The following is a 16,303-nucleotide window of genomic DNA, read 5'->3' on the forward strand; positions in this document are numbered from 1 at the left end:
TGTCCACACAAAAACTTGTACATGAACATTCATAGCAGCATTATTCACAATAGCTAAAAGATGAAAACTACCTAAATGTCCATCAACTGATGAATGGATAAGTAAGATGTGGTTTATGCATACAGTGGAATATTATTCAGCCACAAAAATGAATGACGTACTGATCCACAATGCAAAGATGAATCTTTCAAACATGCTAAGTAAAAGTCAGTCAAAACAATCACATATTGTACGATAACATTTACCCCATGTGATGTCTAGAATAGACAAATCCATAGACAGAAAGCTGCCTGGCTGTCATGGGTTGGGAGGAAGGAGGAATGGGAAGTGACTGCTAATAGGTACAGAGTTTCCCCCAGGCATAATGAAAATATTCTGGAATTAGATCATGATGATGGTTGCACAACTTTATGAACATACTAAAAGTCACTGAATTGTGCCCTTTAAAGTGGTGAGCTTTATGACACGTGACATCTAAATCAGTGAGCAGAATTCATAACCCAGAAAAAAATTATAAAATTATATGGGGTTATTAGAATGAAAATAAGAATTTAAGCAAAAAAAAGGAACAGTGTAAAAATTGATTTAAAGAAGACTACTATTTTTTTTTTAAGATTTTATCTATTTATTTGATGGAGAAGGAGAGACAGACAGAGCATGAGCAGGGAGGAGGAGGCAGAGGGCAGAGGGAGAAGCAGGCTCCCCACTGAGCAGGGAGCCCGACGCGACCCGATCCCAGGACACTCAGATCATGACCCGAGCCGAAGGCAGAAGCTTAACTGACTGAGCCACCCAGGTGCCCCTACACATGTATTTTTTTTTTTTAAGATTTTATTTATTTATTTGACAGAGAGAGACAGAGCGAGAGAGGGAACACAAGCAGAGCAAGTGTGAGAGGGAGAAGCAGGCTTCCCGCGGAGCAGAAAGCCTGATGTGGGGCTCGATCCCAGGACCCCAGGATCATGACCTGAGCCGAAGGCAGACGCTTAACGACTGAGCTACCCGAGCGCCCCCACATGTATTTTTTTAAATGAAGGGGAATGGTTATCAAATTGCTATGGACTTTGGATTCTACCTGATAAATTTTAAAAAATAATATAATTTTTTTTTAGTAACTATTCTTTGCAACTATATAAATCCTGTTTTAAAAAATGATATATGTCAACTGCCTGTCAACCTAAAAGTATACAAGGAAGTAAAAAGAACCTTAAAATTATTTTGGAGGTGCTTCAAAAGTTTGAAGTACCCTAGATAAAAATCATACACAGGTGCACAAAGAAATATGTAAAGAATGTTAATTGTAGCAGTTTTTGTAACAGGACAAGTTGGAAAAATCTAAATGCCAGCCAGAGAATAGGTAAATAAACTGGAGTTCTATATTGAATACAGCTATGAATCAACTGGAGCTATATTTATCAATACAAACAAATCTCAAAAGCATTTAAAAATGGGGCTTTGAGTGGAAAAAAAAAGCATGTATAGAATAGTTACTTTTTATGAAGTCTGAAAACATGATCTTGTTTTTAGAAATAAGACTGTGTATCTGTAATAAAAGTAGAAACGTGCAAGGGAAATAACAAACATCAGCTTCACCATACTAATTACCTCTGGGGCAAGAGGGTAAGGGGAACAGGATCAGGGAGGAATAACACAGGGACTTTGGTTGTTATCCGCAACATTTTATATTATATAACTTAATTTCATTATATCATAAAAATAATATTAATATGAAGTAAATTCAGCAAAGGTAGGTTGTAGGGACACAGATGTTCATTTTATTACTCTTTGTATCTCTTCCATAAGCTTGAAATGTTTCATATTAAAAGGAAGTTAAAGTTAGCCCAGAAACTGAGCCAGCATCAAACATAATTGTTTTAAAGCAACCATTTAGGGATGCTGGGTGGCTCAGTTGTTTAAATGTCTTCCTTCAGCTCAGGTCATGATCCCAGGGTCCTAGTCGAGACCTGCATCGGGCTCCCTGCTCAGAGAGAAGCCTGCTTCTCCCTCTGCCTCTGCCTGCCACTCCCCCTGCTTGTGCTCTCTCTCTCTCCCTGACAAATAAATAAATAAAATCTTTTAAAAATAATATTAATAATAATAATAAAAATAAAGCAACCATCATGGTTGGTCAGTATTTCTCAACCAGTGGTCCAAAAGATGTTCTGATTAAAAGACAGTACTAGCATCTACTAAAAGAGAAGCATAGGACACGATACTTAAATACACATTACAGAAGGGCATAAAAGAAATCTAATTCTGTAAATTTGCCTCAAGATCATCTTGCCAAACCTTCTGATCAAAATCCTTGTATAGGGCGCCTGGGTGGCTCAGTTGGTTGGGCGACTGCCTTCGGCTCAGGTCATGATCCTGGAGTCCCGGGATCAAGTCCCACGTCGGGCTCCCTGCTCAGCGGGGGGTCTGCTTCTCCCTCTGACCCTCTTCCCTCTCATGCTCTCTGTCTCTCATTCTCTCTCTCTCAAATAAATAAATAAAAATCTTTAAAAAAAAAAAATAAAAAATAAAAAATAAAAAAAAAAAAAACAAAATCCTTGTATAGCTTTGCAAGATGTCTCTAGGACTTCAAAAAACAATGTTAAAAGGGGAAAATTAAGTGACAATTATAGTCAATCTGGCCTTTCTGCTCAATTTTGAAAAAACCATCCACACAGGAAATACGCTATCTACAGAGAAATGCTTACAAATAGCTGGAAACCACTATCATTTTATGATTTAGAAACAAAACACCAAAAAAAATTTCTAAGACATAATTTTTAAAGCACAAATGCATAAATACCAAACATGAGGACACAAAAGTCTATTTCTATAGCACAGAGTCTGATTCAATCTCTATTGTAATATAAATTCAATCCAAAATTAAGTGTCATTTCTTTGTCTATAAATCATGCTTTTCCTTACAAAATTAATTTAAAATACATTAAACAACATGTACCACATATTAAGCAGGAAAAAGATTAAATTTTTCTTTTAATATTGTGAATACCATTACAAATTATATTTAAAATGTGCATTATAGTTTTTATTAAAAATTACTTTTTAATCTATTTAAAATCATCTTATCAAAAACAGGATACTTTTTGAAAAAGATTATTTTTTAATTCCTAAAAGAGTCCACAAGATTATACATTTTTGTGAAGGGATGTGTGAATCAAAAAATATAGGAAACACTGGTCAAGAAAGGTGACTTACATGTCTCTTAACAGCACCTGATACAGTCCCAGCCCCTAATGCTTATAGGCTTATGAGTAAACAAATTAGAAAATTCTTAATTAGAATGCAAAAAGGACCATGAGGAATTAACTGGAAAATCCATTCAACTTATAACTGTATACTATTAATGTCAAATTCTAAAAAGATAAACAGGCAAGTCAGCCATGACTAAAATTAACTTCTGTAAGCGCAAGAGAATTCTAGATGAGTAAACATGTAAATAAATAGCTAGAACTAAAGTTCGCTCACAATGTTAACTTGAAAAAACAGAAAACTTAAGAGAATTAAAAATTGAGAGACTAAGGGGCACCTGGGTGGCTCAGTTGGTTGAGCACTGGACTCTTGGTTTCAGCTCAGGTCATGATCTCAGGGTCGTGAGATGGAGCCCCAATTTGGGCTCCATGCTCAGCTGGGAGTCCGCTGGAGGTTCTCTCCCTCTCTCTCTCTGCCCCTCCCCGCTGCTCACATGTGTGTGCTTACTCTCTCTCTCTAATAAATAAACAAATCTTTAAAAAAATTGAGAGAATAAAATCGAACCAGGGTCTCAAGTGCTAAAAGAAAAGCATTCAAGCTTTGTGCAGTGGCAGTATTATAGCCAATGAGGTTTATCCAAGGCGCGATTATTGCTAATTGAAAACTTTTCCCAAGAAAAGCATTCAAAGGAAGAGGACATCCATAAAATGGTAAAAAAGAAAAATGCAAAACAAATAGGAGAAAGCCACCCTCAAAAGGGAAAATGAGACAACATCTGGCTAATTATAAAGGGTTAGTCTGAAAGTACAGGGAGAGAAGGGAAAAGGAAGAAAGAGTCACGAACTGAAGAATGAGATCAGTATACGGTATATGGATGGGGCTCACTTTTGCCACAATGCACTGGAGAAATCACAAAGTGATAAAAAGTATAAGTGAGAAACACAGACCAGCAGCTGATAAATTTCCCAACATAAATACTCTGAAAAGTACAACAGTAGTTTCATTTCAGTTTTAAAAACCAGATTGTGTTGAAGAGAAAAACCAGTATGATTTCTGTTCAACCACAGTACCAGATATCTACTTCTGTATTTAATACTCAAGATAAACATAACCTATAAATTTATTAAGTCAGTTCATCATATTTAGAAAAAACTGTTTTGATCATACGTACTCTGTTTTTCTCCTATATATTTAACCATCCTCTACACTGTAGTAAATAAAAAGCCTACCTTGGGAAACTTTCACAGAGGTAAAGCTTAAATGTCAGATATCTGCTTTCAAACATATACCTTGTGCAATTATATTAAGACATCAGGCTCAATTTTTCTTTTTACTATAGTAAAGATATTTTTACCTTTTCAAATAAGTAAACTCTATCTTCTAGGAATCAACAAAAAAGTTTATTGTGTAACATTTTACATAGTTAAGTTTTTATCCAATATAACATAATTTCATACCATATGCGCATGTGTTTTGTTGATTCCTCCCATAATTCTATTCCCCTCATTGAAAAATCAGGGGACAAATTACTGCCATTCAGTGACTTGACCCTAGTGCTAGACTGAAACTCAGTATCACACAGTCCTCACCGCAGTAATCTCAAAGAGCCAGCATAATGCATTCCACATAGTGGGACCCTCACAACCCCCAGTAATGACTGAGTGAATTCCTGGTAAACCAGGGGACTGGCATTTCATTACTTGATACAGTATTTTCCAGAGCAGTCCCAATTTTTATCACTAACACTGAGTATTCACCAAATGGCAGGTTCTAGGACTATGCAGGGGTGTCACTGTTTTTACCTGCCCAGCATGGGCCCCACTTTTCTGGAACAGTATGTGTGTGTTCCTTTCTCTTTTCCTACTCCCCCTTTCTCAGTCCATGCCACTTATTCCATCTAATGGAACTGGACCTCACATTCCAGCTCCACAGCAGGTACTCAGGTCAGGTCTGATGAATCAGGACATTCCCAGGACCCAAACACAGAGATTGCTTCAGTAAAGGACAAGGGACCAGTGAGATTCTCAGCATTCCTTACTTGCAACAAGCTTCTAAGAAAGGGTCATTCTTTTCCAGTGGAGGATGCTAAGCCGGTTTGATTTAACTTCTGGAGACACCATCTGAAGACAGCCTGCCTGAGAATGAGGCCAGCAGAGTACAGATCAAAGCTAAGAGATGAAGGGAGAGAGACCAAGTGGTCCCCTGGATCCAGCCACAGACAGAGCCAACAATATCCCCCAGACTTTTCTGTCACATGAACCAATAAATCTCTCCTGTCTTTTTTCTCTTAAGCTTGTCTGAGTTGGGTGTCTGTCACTAAAAGAACCTCGACAGAAACTGTATCCAATACAATTTACAAATACAAATTAATGAGCCCTCAAATGGGAAATTGGCTAAATAGAGCTGAGGTACAGGGTAGTGAGAAGAGCCTCATTCTCAGGGGGAAGCTGGTCATCTGAGTTATGCAGTATCAAAGAAACAAGCTAAAACTATTGCCTGTGGTAACTCAGGGTTCAGATGTGTCCATCAACATTGGAAAACTAAGAGACTTGGCAGAAAAATGTCAGGAATTTAGACCATGTTATCAATTCTAAGAGAATACGGCTCAAACTCCCCAGTACAGATTATGAAGACTTTTCATGATTCAGGCCTATGTTCCTCTGCATGTTAGGAATTGTTCTACATTGTAAGGAACAGGAAATCCAACCGTAACTGGCTTAAGAGAAACATGGACTGCAGCATCTCACAAAACTGAAAGGTACAGCTTCAGGTAATGTTTGATCCAGAGATCCAGAAAAGTCATCAGGTCTCCAGTTCCATTTATCTGACATCCTCCCACTTCTAGAAGTTATTCTGACCACAGGTGGGCTCCTATCACAACAACAATGCTACCTATAACAATTCTCGGTTTTATATCCTTAGCACACAAAGCAGAAGACGACAAAGCATCTCCTTCATAAACATCCAGAGGAGAGAGGCATCCAGCAAGTCCCGAGATTCACTTTGACTGAGTCAGCTTAGATCACATGCCTACCTCAAAACAATCATTATAACCAGAGGCTGGAATGCCCTGATGGCTTAGCCCAGGTCAAGGATGCATCCTGAGGTTGGAGGGTGATGGGAAAGGAAGAGGGAAGACCCTTATCACCTCCCAGTCTCACACCTTTCCAACGCATTCCTCACAAGTTATGCTCCAACAACATCCATCTATATTCAGTTCTCTAAGTGCTGCGGGTTGAACTGTGTCCCACAAAAAGCTATGTTGAAGTCCTAGCCCCGAGTACCTGGAAATGTGACCTTATTTGGAAACAGTCTTTGCAGATGATCAAACTAAGAAGAAGTCATACTCATACGTCCAACATGACTGGCGTCCTCACAACAGAAGAGACACACGGGGAGAGTACCGCGTGAGTTTGAAGTGATGGAGGCAGAGACGAAAGTCATGCATGTACAAGCCAAGGAATGCTAAGGGTTGCTGGCAATTCCAGCAGCTGAGAGAAAGACACGGAACAGATTCTCCCTTAGAGCTTTCAGAGAGAACGTGGCCCTGCTGACACTTTATTTCAGGCTTGTGACCTCCAGAACTGTAAGAGATTAAATTTCTGTTGGTTTAGACTACAGTTTGTGGTACTTTGTTACAACAAACCTAGGAAACTAATACACTTAAGTAAGCATGATAGCCCGTGATTCTTTGCCTTTGGACACTCTTTTTTCTCCTTCTGGAATGCCCATCTCTCCCAGATGGTCTATTCACACTAAACCTCAAATCTGCCCAAATGGTCTCTTCTTTGTGATGCCTTCTACCACAGCCCTCAAAAGAGTTAGTCTCTCCACCACATCTTAGTCCAGCACCACATATTGCTTGCATTTTTATTATTAAATTCTAATTGTCTGTGCACATAGCTGTCTTCCCTTCGGAATTATGAGCTCTCCAATGGGAAAGCAAGGCCTGATTCTTACCCACCATCATATCCTCAAGGCAGTCCATGGTACCTAACACATAATAATCACCCAAAAGCTATCTATGAATTGAACAGGCTGATGACTCATCTCAAAAAAAAAGATAATGGGTATGATTTCAGAGGATTGGCTATTACAGATTATAGAGAACTGAAGATGGGCCTTGAGGTAGAATCTAGATAAGCAGAAAAGAAAGAATATGGGGGCAGGGAGGAGGAAAGGTGTTAAATTTAGCAAATATGGAGAAAAACTACAAAGTAGAAAAATTTGGGTAGGGAGAAAGGAATGTGTATGGGGCAGTGGGAACCTTCTGTTGAGGGTCATTTTACAGGTAATAAGAGGAGTAGGGGAATAAAAAGGTTTCTCAGCAAGACAGCGGCATGTGTTTTCAGGGGATTTCTATGACTAAGTGTAGAATGGACTCTGGAGGTGCAAGAGACCAGTCAGGGCACAAGAGAGGCAGCTCAGCAAGGAGGTGAAGGGCCAGATGCTCTAGGATGGCAGCAGCAAGAGTGGAAAGGAACACAATTTTAAGACTTCAGAGAAGAAAGAATAAACAGAAAGAGCAAAGGATTACCCCTGTTTTGACCTTTGGTTATCCACGTAGGATTTACTACTGAAATAAGGGAGGATAAAGGGAAAGACTGTTCTTTTCGAGGAGGATAAAAGTTTGTCTCAGATGGCTTACTATGCGGTGACAATAAAAAATCCCCAAAATGATGTCCAGCAAACAGTAGACGATGAAGTTCATGAGATTTATGAGGACAAAAGACAGATATGGCAGTTATATGGGTAAAGATGACTTTTTTCATTCTTTCATCCAACAAATATTTATTGCACACCATGCCCTAGGCACTGTTCTAGGCTCTGGGAATAGAACAAGCAAAACTGATAGAAATCCCTGCCTTCGTGGAGCTTATATTCTACTGGGGAAAACAGACAATTTGATTCATGAACATAAATTTAGGGCTTTAGGTTAATACTACTATAAAACCTCTCCAAAATTTTTTTTTACCTTTTTATTTTTTCAAATTTTATTTTCCAGAATTTTCATTTCACTAGTTATAGGTATTTATGTCCTTGACCAGTAGCCAAACAGGTTTGAGTGAGTTAAGGTTTTGTTTTGTTTTTCTTTTTTTTTTAATGCTGGCTTTAGTGTTGTAACAAATCTATTTTTCCTCCTTTGTTTCTTAATCTGTTTCTCATTGGCACTAGGCAGCCCTTCCAAAGAATGTTCATAAACGGTGACTGGACTCAGAGAAAACGAGAGGCCAAATGGTACACTGGAAAGCAAGAGAGTGGGAATTAACAAGGCCTGAATTCAAATCCCAGTCCAGTTTTCCACAGGTTGTATGAGATGGTGCAAGTTACTCAGTATCTCCAAGCTTCAATTCACCCACCTGTGAAATGGGAATAACTTCACTTTAAGGATTAAAAGGAGTAATTTCTAAAAGGCACTTGACACAACACCTAGGAAAAAACGGAGAAATGCTGGTGGCAGCTAGTGTTGGGACTACTACTACCACCATTATTCCATATGCCAGGAACAAAACAGATGCTTAATGAATGCCTACTTCTTTCCTTATTCTAGAGAAGGTAAGTTCTTAACATCCTGCGTACTTATAAGGCTCCCATTCACTAGGCTACTCTAGTCTATCCTCCCCAAACTTCTGATGATAGCAGGAACGTAGAAGAATTAAATGCAGATTAATTTCATAAATGGACTTAATATCTTTATTTCTAACTTGATGGGATGTATTTATCATCTGAAGAAAAACCTCCATGGTGGTGTCACAAGGAGAAAAGAATGATCACTGAATTATGAACAGTAACATAAAAATGAATGAAACTGGCACTGCTTTAGAAATTGTCCACCACGGTGCCTGGGTGGCTCAGTCGGTTAAGCATCTGCCTTCGGCTCAGGTCATAATCCCGGGGTCCCGGGATCAAGTCCCACATCGGGCTCTCTGCTCAGCCGGAGTCCGCTTCTCCCTCTCCCTCTCTCTAATAAATAAATGGAATTAAAAAAAAAAAAAGAAAAAAGAAAATAAATTGTCCACCAAAGATTCCATAGTTATTTTTACTAAACTGACATCAATAATTTACTCCTCTGTAATAATCATTTCTGTAGTATCTTTCATTTGGAAAAAAATTAAGTGATTTTCTAACTGCAACCATACACTAATAAAAATTTTATAGAACACCCTCAGAGTTCTCCAGAAAATTAAATGACATGATGTATATGAAAATGTTTGACCAGATCCCTGGCATGCATTCGGTGGTAACTTTGGGGAGATCTAATCCTTTTATTATCCTACACTCCTTTCAATTACTAGAAAAGACCTTCTAACAACAATTATAAGACAGGATTTATGGAACTAAAAAGATTTAAAAACACACTGCCTTGATGCCATTCCATACCAGAAAGGTATTCATTTGAATGTCTCTTCGTTTAATAACAAAGAGGTCTGTGAGTTAAATCAAGATACGTACCACTATAATCAAAACCAACATTTCAGTCTTCCTCTAAAATAATCCTTCCACTAACAATTTAATGAAAGTTTTTTTTAAAAGGCAAGAGACATTAAGTTCCTCTTACTTTCATTTTTAAAAATACAAATTCCAGAAGCCCACAAAATATATTGGAATTATCAGGACCAAAGTCTTAACTTTTTGCCCAGGAAAGAGCACTGCCACCAGCTTGAACCTGCTCCAATGGAGCATCCACGACAACCAGGGGAGCCCCTTCACTCATGCGTGACACCATCTGAGACAACCAGTGTCAGGACTGCTTATTCCCCATAACAAGTGGCTCTTCTCCGATCCTCTGGATAAGAGAGAGACCTGCTCTTTCTCCCTGGCTATGTCCCTCTATACCCGGACAACTCCAACACTTATACCTGTCCTGCCAAGTGGATACCCTGAGAGCACCTAATCTCAGCATGTAGAAAACTGCTCCTCCTGTGTCCGGTAAAGTATTATATCCTCTCAGTCACCCAAGATAGGATCTAGTTTTCTTTCCCTCACCATCCCCCTCCCTTCCCAAGAACAAACCAGTTTCAAAGCAAGACCTGTCTTTTACCTCTGCAATACCACCTAGCACCCACCCTGCCTCCATTCCCACAGCCTATCCTAGGTTCTCATTACTGCCGTCCTGACCCAGTTGCCCACAACCTCTCATGCTTACAATGAGTCCACCTGCTCCGACCAGTACAGACAGACTGATCTTGCTATGCATGTCGCTCCACACCCTGTGGGCCCCCACTGCCTTCCATGGCATTCCAGATTCTCAGAACTTAAAGGGTTCTCATCTGACACAACCGTCCATTCACTTGCTTTTAGAAGCACCTCAAATTCAAAATACTCTGGCCTTATTACCTTCAAGGCCATTCCTGCTCTGGCTGCCATCTAAAAGCCTGTAATGTCATGAAAATGTGAATTAACTGTGCCATTCCACTGCTCAAGAGCTAAAGGTCAAAATTCTCAACCCAACCTACAGGGCTTCACATGGCCTGGCCCCTGCCTATCTCTCCAGTTTTGCCATGCTCCCATTTGTTCTCTGCTTCAGCTATCTGGCCTTCTCTTCAGCTTGCCATGATCCCCCTTATCCCCAAGCCTCTGTACATGCTGGCCCCTTAGCACCCCACCCCTCATGTAGGTAGTGCTATCCTACTTCCCAGATCTCAACTCAAAAGTCACTCAGCCACTAGCCTTAACATTCCAAACTAAGTCAAGTCCTCTGCTTGCCCTCTCCTTTGCCTCCATAGCCTCAAGCAAAATACTAATAAGTTGATGATTAAATTTCTTATTCCCAAGCTAGAATGTAAGCTCCACAAGAGCAGGACTGTGTCGGTCTTGTTTGCCACTTGTATCTTAAAATTTACCCCAGGGCAGCCCTCAATAAATATGTGTAGACTAATGTAATTCATAAACCAGAACACCCGAAGTAAGTTACAACCCAAGATGCACTACACACTGATCATGAAATCACTTGGTTTCTCCACAACAATAAAGTAAGTGCTCAGCTCTTCAATGTTCTCTGAGTTCCCCTGAAGAACTGACACTGAGTCTAAATTCTACCATTCCAAACCTCCCTCTCACAACTCTCTTCTCTTCCATATACCCTCGTACCAACAATACTTTACTTTCTGGTCTCCACAATTTTGTTTACAATTTTCTTCCCATCTGGAATTTTTTTTCCCAGCTACATAGTTCCAAATCCTACTTGCTTCAAATGCTCAAATCCAATGTCACTTTCTCCTTGAAGTCTTCCTTGCATTCCCCCAGCTAGTCACAACCTCCCTCCCTGAATTCCCACAGGTTCTCCATTGTGCCCCATTCAGGTCAGATCAAATGTCACTTCAAATGAGAGGTTTCTCCTAAAGTTACTCACTGGTTATAATTCTCTATCAGGCCGTCCTGTTTTCCTTTCTTGACAGCACCGTTATCTGAAATTATCTTGTTCATTTACTTCTTTACTTATTTGCTTATTTACTTATTAACTGCCTACCCCCCTCCCCGCTAGAATGTAAGATCCCTGAGAGGAGGGGCCCAGTCTGTCTGGGTCTCGGTATTTGCCCACTCCTCCACAGCTAACATCAAAAATGTTCAGTAAGATCTGCCAAAGGCATGAATGACTCTGTAGTCCTTATGACTAGGGTCATTTGTGTACCTATCTTTCTCTTGCTGTATTCCAAACTCCACGTGGACTAGGCCAAAGTCTGGCTAATCTACTTGTTCATGTGTATTACCTGGAAATCCCTCCACAACTGAAGCAAATAATAGATGACTATTAATTAATGAATTAATGATTTCTCCAGGAGGTACTGTCCCAAACCAGGCCAACTCAGAACTCCATATTCTCCAGAAATCAGGGCAAACAGGAACCTCCTTCTATGCCCTCTCCACCCTGTTCCAATCAGCCGCCTCTAGTGAGCTTCAAAAGGCTAGTTTCCTCACTTTCCTCTAGCCAACAACCACTGATTCTTCTCTCTCTGATATCTCACAATCCTAATCTAACCTTTCCCTTCTATCTTCAGCCAACAAATCACTTCCAGGGCCCTGTTTCTTCGGAGTACCCTACATCTCCAACGAGTCCGGGAACTCATCAGGCCCTAGGGAACAAGGGGATGTTAAAAGGAAGTGTTTAAGTAAGACTAGCTCGTCTTTTCTTGTACACCTCGTTTATCCAAAAGAGGCCCAGTTTCAGGGACTGGCTTTGATACTCTTTGGGACCCCGAGCTTTCTTCTCCTGTATCCGCCGCACCCAAACCTCTCTGGGGTGCCTCCACCCTTGCCTCGAATCTTTTCATCTTTCAGTTCAAGAAGACCCTAGGCCAGAGACGATCATCTCCTCGGAAGCAAATGGTCCTCAAACACCGTGGGGCGGCCCTATCCTCCCCACTTTCTGTCCGGCATCTGCCTCCGGCCTGGAACCATCTCGTGCTGCCCATAGCCTCAGCCTCCCTCTGGGCCCGACCCTCCAACATCACCCCCCACTCACCTGAAGCGGCCCCCGCAGTGCTGGCATTGCTCGCCCACCCAGCCAGCGGGGCAGACGCACTGGCCGGTGCCAGGGTTGCAGCGGCCGCCGTTGACACAGGGTCGGTCACATTCCTTGGCCTCGGCTGCGGCTGAGCCCGACACCGCCGCCGCCGCCGCCGCGGCCTCGGCCGCCCAGGGCAGCAGCAGCGGCGGCGCGAGCAGCAGCAGCAGCAGCAGCGGCAGCAGCCGCCGCCGGGGGAGGCGCAGCCCGGCCCCCAGCCCCGGCCTCCCAGCCCCGGTCGCGTCCCAGTCCCGGCGCTGCCCGCCGTTCCTGCCCGCAGGCGCTGTCGTCGCCGCCGTCCTCCTCCTCAGCCTCGCCTGAGTGGCCGCCGCCGCCGCCGCCACCATCTTCCCGGGGCTGAGACGGCGCCCCGCGAACACATACACACACACCGCACGGCCGGCTCCGCTTTGCCTGGCCGTGCGGGGCGGGGCTGTGCGGACGGTGGCTCGGGCGGTCAATCCTGAGGGCGGGGCCAGAGCTGCGCGGCAGGCGGGGCGACGCGTGCGTGCGTGGGCGGTGCGCGGCGCGCGCGGGCCTTCCACCAGCCCTGGCGGCCCTGGAGGCGCGTGTCAGGCCCTGGGTCTGCGGGTTGATGGGACCCCGCCTGCCTCGGGTACAAGACGCATTAGCGCTCCAGTTTTTTGCGCGGCCCGCGGCCCGGCGGTGACAAGTTAGCATCCTCTTCCCGTTGGCTGCCTGGAAGCCGTCCGCTCCGCTGGGCAAGCTGGCCGTGTTGAGCACTGCCCTCCCGGAGACCCCGGCGTCACCGCTGTGCCCCGACTCTACCTGCGGGGCAGAAAGGGCCTAGGAGGCTTCGTCGTGGTGTGTACCGTGGTGTGCGGAACTGTAGAAAAGAGTGCTGTGTTCCAGCCTCCGCTTTCTCCTATGTAAAGGAGGGATAACGAAGTAACACGTGTGTTAAAAACCCAGCGCCTACGCTATGCGCAATAAATGCCTAATAGAAAGACACACACAGCCCGGCCTTTCTTGATTCAGGCTGATCCAGTGGCCGACCAGATCCCCCACCTTTAAGAATGTAGAGGAAGTTTGGGGTTACTTTACTCCCCACTATTTGACCTCAAACATCTCTGAAGAGAAGCCAGCATAAAATTAGGAATTGGAGCACCCTCAGCCCACACACATCTGCTCCTAGAGCCGTTCTTGTTAGGTAGTGTTACTTTGGTAGCCCCACTGAAACTTGCCTCCTCACGGTATAACCTTATGTGGTCATCGACCCTGGAACCTGGACTGGACCTGTGACTCGATTTCACCAATGGAAGAATGTGGCAGAAGTGACTGCCAATTTCAGAGATGAGCTTTGAGAATACCTGGAACCTTGATTTCGAGCTCTTGATAATCCTGAGCTGCTCCCCTTCTTCCACCTTGCTGTAGAAGGATGGCACACAGAGACCACATGGAGAGGGAAAGGCCCTGAGACTACTTGGAGGAAAAGTAAGGACCCAGCTATCACCAAGAACTGAGGTCCCAGGCGCATGAACCTGATGAACCTATTCCAGCTGAGGGACCAGTCATTGAGGGGAGAAGCCATCTAGGTTGTCCCAGCTATCTGAGCTGTTCCTCATTTCCTAAAACAGAGGTAAGTCTTTCCTACTGTGCCTTTTCCAAAATCCTGAGAAATGATTGGCTGCTGGTTTAAGCCTCTAAGTTTTCAAGAGGTTTGTTACTCAGCGATAGATAACCAGAACATTGTCTGACACAAGCCTTGTGTGGTGAGGAATATTCCTGTGGCAGTTACCTCAGAGTTTGAGCACCTGCAGTCCCTGGGAAACAAAGAAATCCCCTCCATATACCTGTGGAGACTTTCAGCTTTACCTTAGAACACAGAATTCTGATTCTAGGATATACCCCACACTCATGCCCAGGTCCTGACCTACCTTACTGTACAGTCACTTCAAGACTGGTGAAGCTTAGCAGCACCCCAGCCTCACCCCCAGATCTCCACCCACACATCCTTCCTATTCCTTTGTGAAATGTATTGTTTGGCCTAGGCCCTACCACTGGCATTCTGGTTTGCTGGTGGTTTTGGCTACAGTGTTCTACAAGGGCTGTATAGGATGAGGTAGGGAAATGGAAGACATGGCCCTACCGTCTGGCAAGGACCCTGTCAGATGGAGGTGGCTTACATGAAGCTGTGGCCTGGCTTCAGGAGGCATTGCTCCCCCTACTCCTCTAGGCCAGAAGTGGAACCAACCTTTTCCTTCATTCCCCACAGCAAAACTGAACACAGACTGTGAAGTTTCACATAATTTTACCAACACTCAGGGATAACAGAAAACAGTTTGCATCCACAGAGCAAGAATATGGCTGCCTTAGAACCTTGCTGCAGCAGATGTTTTCTCTTCTTTAATCTACTCCCTTCTCTGGTTCTTTTTCCTTAGCCATGTTTTGCTCAAATTATCTTGCCTTAAAAAACAAACAAAATCTTACCTTGACCTATGAAGGGAAATATTGCTATCTTCTTTCTCCTTTAATGTTGTTGTCAAAGAGTCCCCTGCACTTTATACTTCTGCATAGTGGATTAAAGATGGCTGATTCGAGTCCCTGTTCAGGTACCAGATGCACCTTTTGGGGTACCTGGGTAGCTCATTTGGTTAAGTGTCTGACTCTTGATTTTTGCTCAGGTCATGATCTCAGGGTTGTGAGATGGAACCCTGCATCGGGCTCTGTGCTGGGCATGGAGCCTGCTTGAGATTCTCTCTCTCTCTCTCTCTCCCTCCCTCTCCTCCTCCCCACCCCCTCTCTCTCCCTCTCTTAAAGAAAAAAATATGTATATAAGTCTGTAAATTGTTTTGCACTCCTTCCATGGAGAGATGGGGACTAATTTCCCCCACTCCTTGAATCTGGGCTGGTCTTAGTGTTTGCTGAACCAATAGACTGTGATGGAAGTGATACACTGGAACTTCTGAGTCTAGATCCAAGAAGTTTTGCCACTTCTTTCTGAGTGCCTTCGGAACTTGCTCTAAGGAAATCCAGCTGCCATAAAGGATGCCCAGCCACTCTGAGACAAGGAAGCCAGCCCCAGCCGTTCCAGACCCCAGCCACTCAGGTCTTCCTGGTTAAGGCCCCAGACACTGATGAAGCAGAGGGGCGTCATCTCTGCTGAACCCACCCCAAACTGCAGATATATGAGCAACATAAAGAAGTATGCTTCTTTAAACCACTAAGTTTGGGGATGGTTTGTTTTGGGACCGCAATAGATTACCAAAATACTCTGTATCTTGCTTCCTCCAAAGACAAGAATAAGTCTTGTGAGGTAGACTTGATTAAGAATTAAGAATGGCGTATAGGGGCACCTGGCTGGCTTAGTCAGTAGAATATGCAACTCTTAATCTCGAGGCTGTAAGTTGGAGCCCCATGTTGGATGGAGAGGTTACTAAAAAATAAAATCTTGAGGGCGCCTGGGTGGCTCAGATGGTTAAGCGTCTGCCTTCGGCTCAGGTCATGATCCCAGGGACCTGGGATCAAATCCCACATTGGGCTCCCTGCTCAGTGGGGAGCCTGCTTCTCCCTCTGCCTCTCTCTCTGTCTCTGATGAATAAATAAAATCTTTAAAAAAATAAAATAAAATAAAAT

The 16,303-nt window shown here is 43.2% G+C and overlaps 1 protein-coding gene and 1 pseudogene across 5 annotated transcripts in view; one reads left to right on the top strand and one right to left on the bottom strand.

The window, feature by feature from the left end:
- ATRN (attractin) overlaps positions 1–13,153 on the bottom strand; it is a 156,688-nt gene extending 143,535 nt beyond the window's left edge. For all 5 annotated transcript variants that reach the window (XM_078057008.1, XM_036093386.2, XM_036093391.2 and 2 more), the window contains exon 1: positions 12,665–13,153. In XM_078057008.1, the coding sequence (XP_077913134.1) occupies positions 12,665–13,053 (389 nt within the window). In that variant the 5' untranslated portion in view covers positions 13,054–13,153. The remainder of the gene's footprint in view (positions 1–12,664) is intronic.
- LOC118536514 (U4 spliceosomal RNA) lies at positions 3,798–3,880 on the top strand (annotated as a pseudogene).
- Positions 13,154–16,303: the final 3,150 nt, after the last annotated feature.

Source organism: Halichoerus grypus, chromosome 10 (assembly GCF_964656455.1).
Source record: "Halichoerus grypus chromosome 10, mHalGry1.hap1.1, whole genome shotgun sequence".
NCBI lineage: Eukaryota > Metazoa > Chordata > Mammalia > Carnivora > Phocidae > Halichoerus > Halichoerus grypus.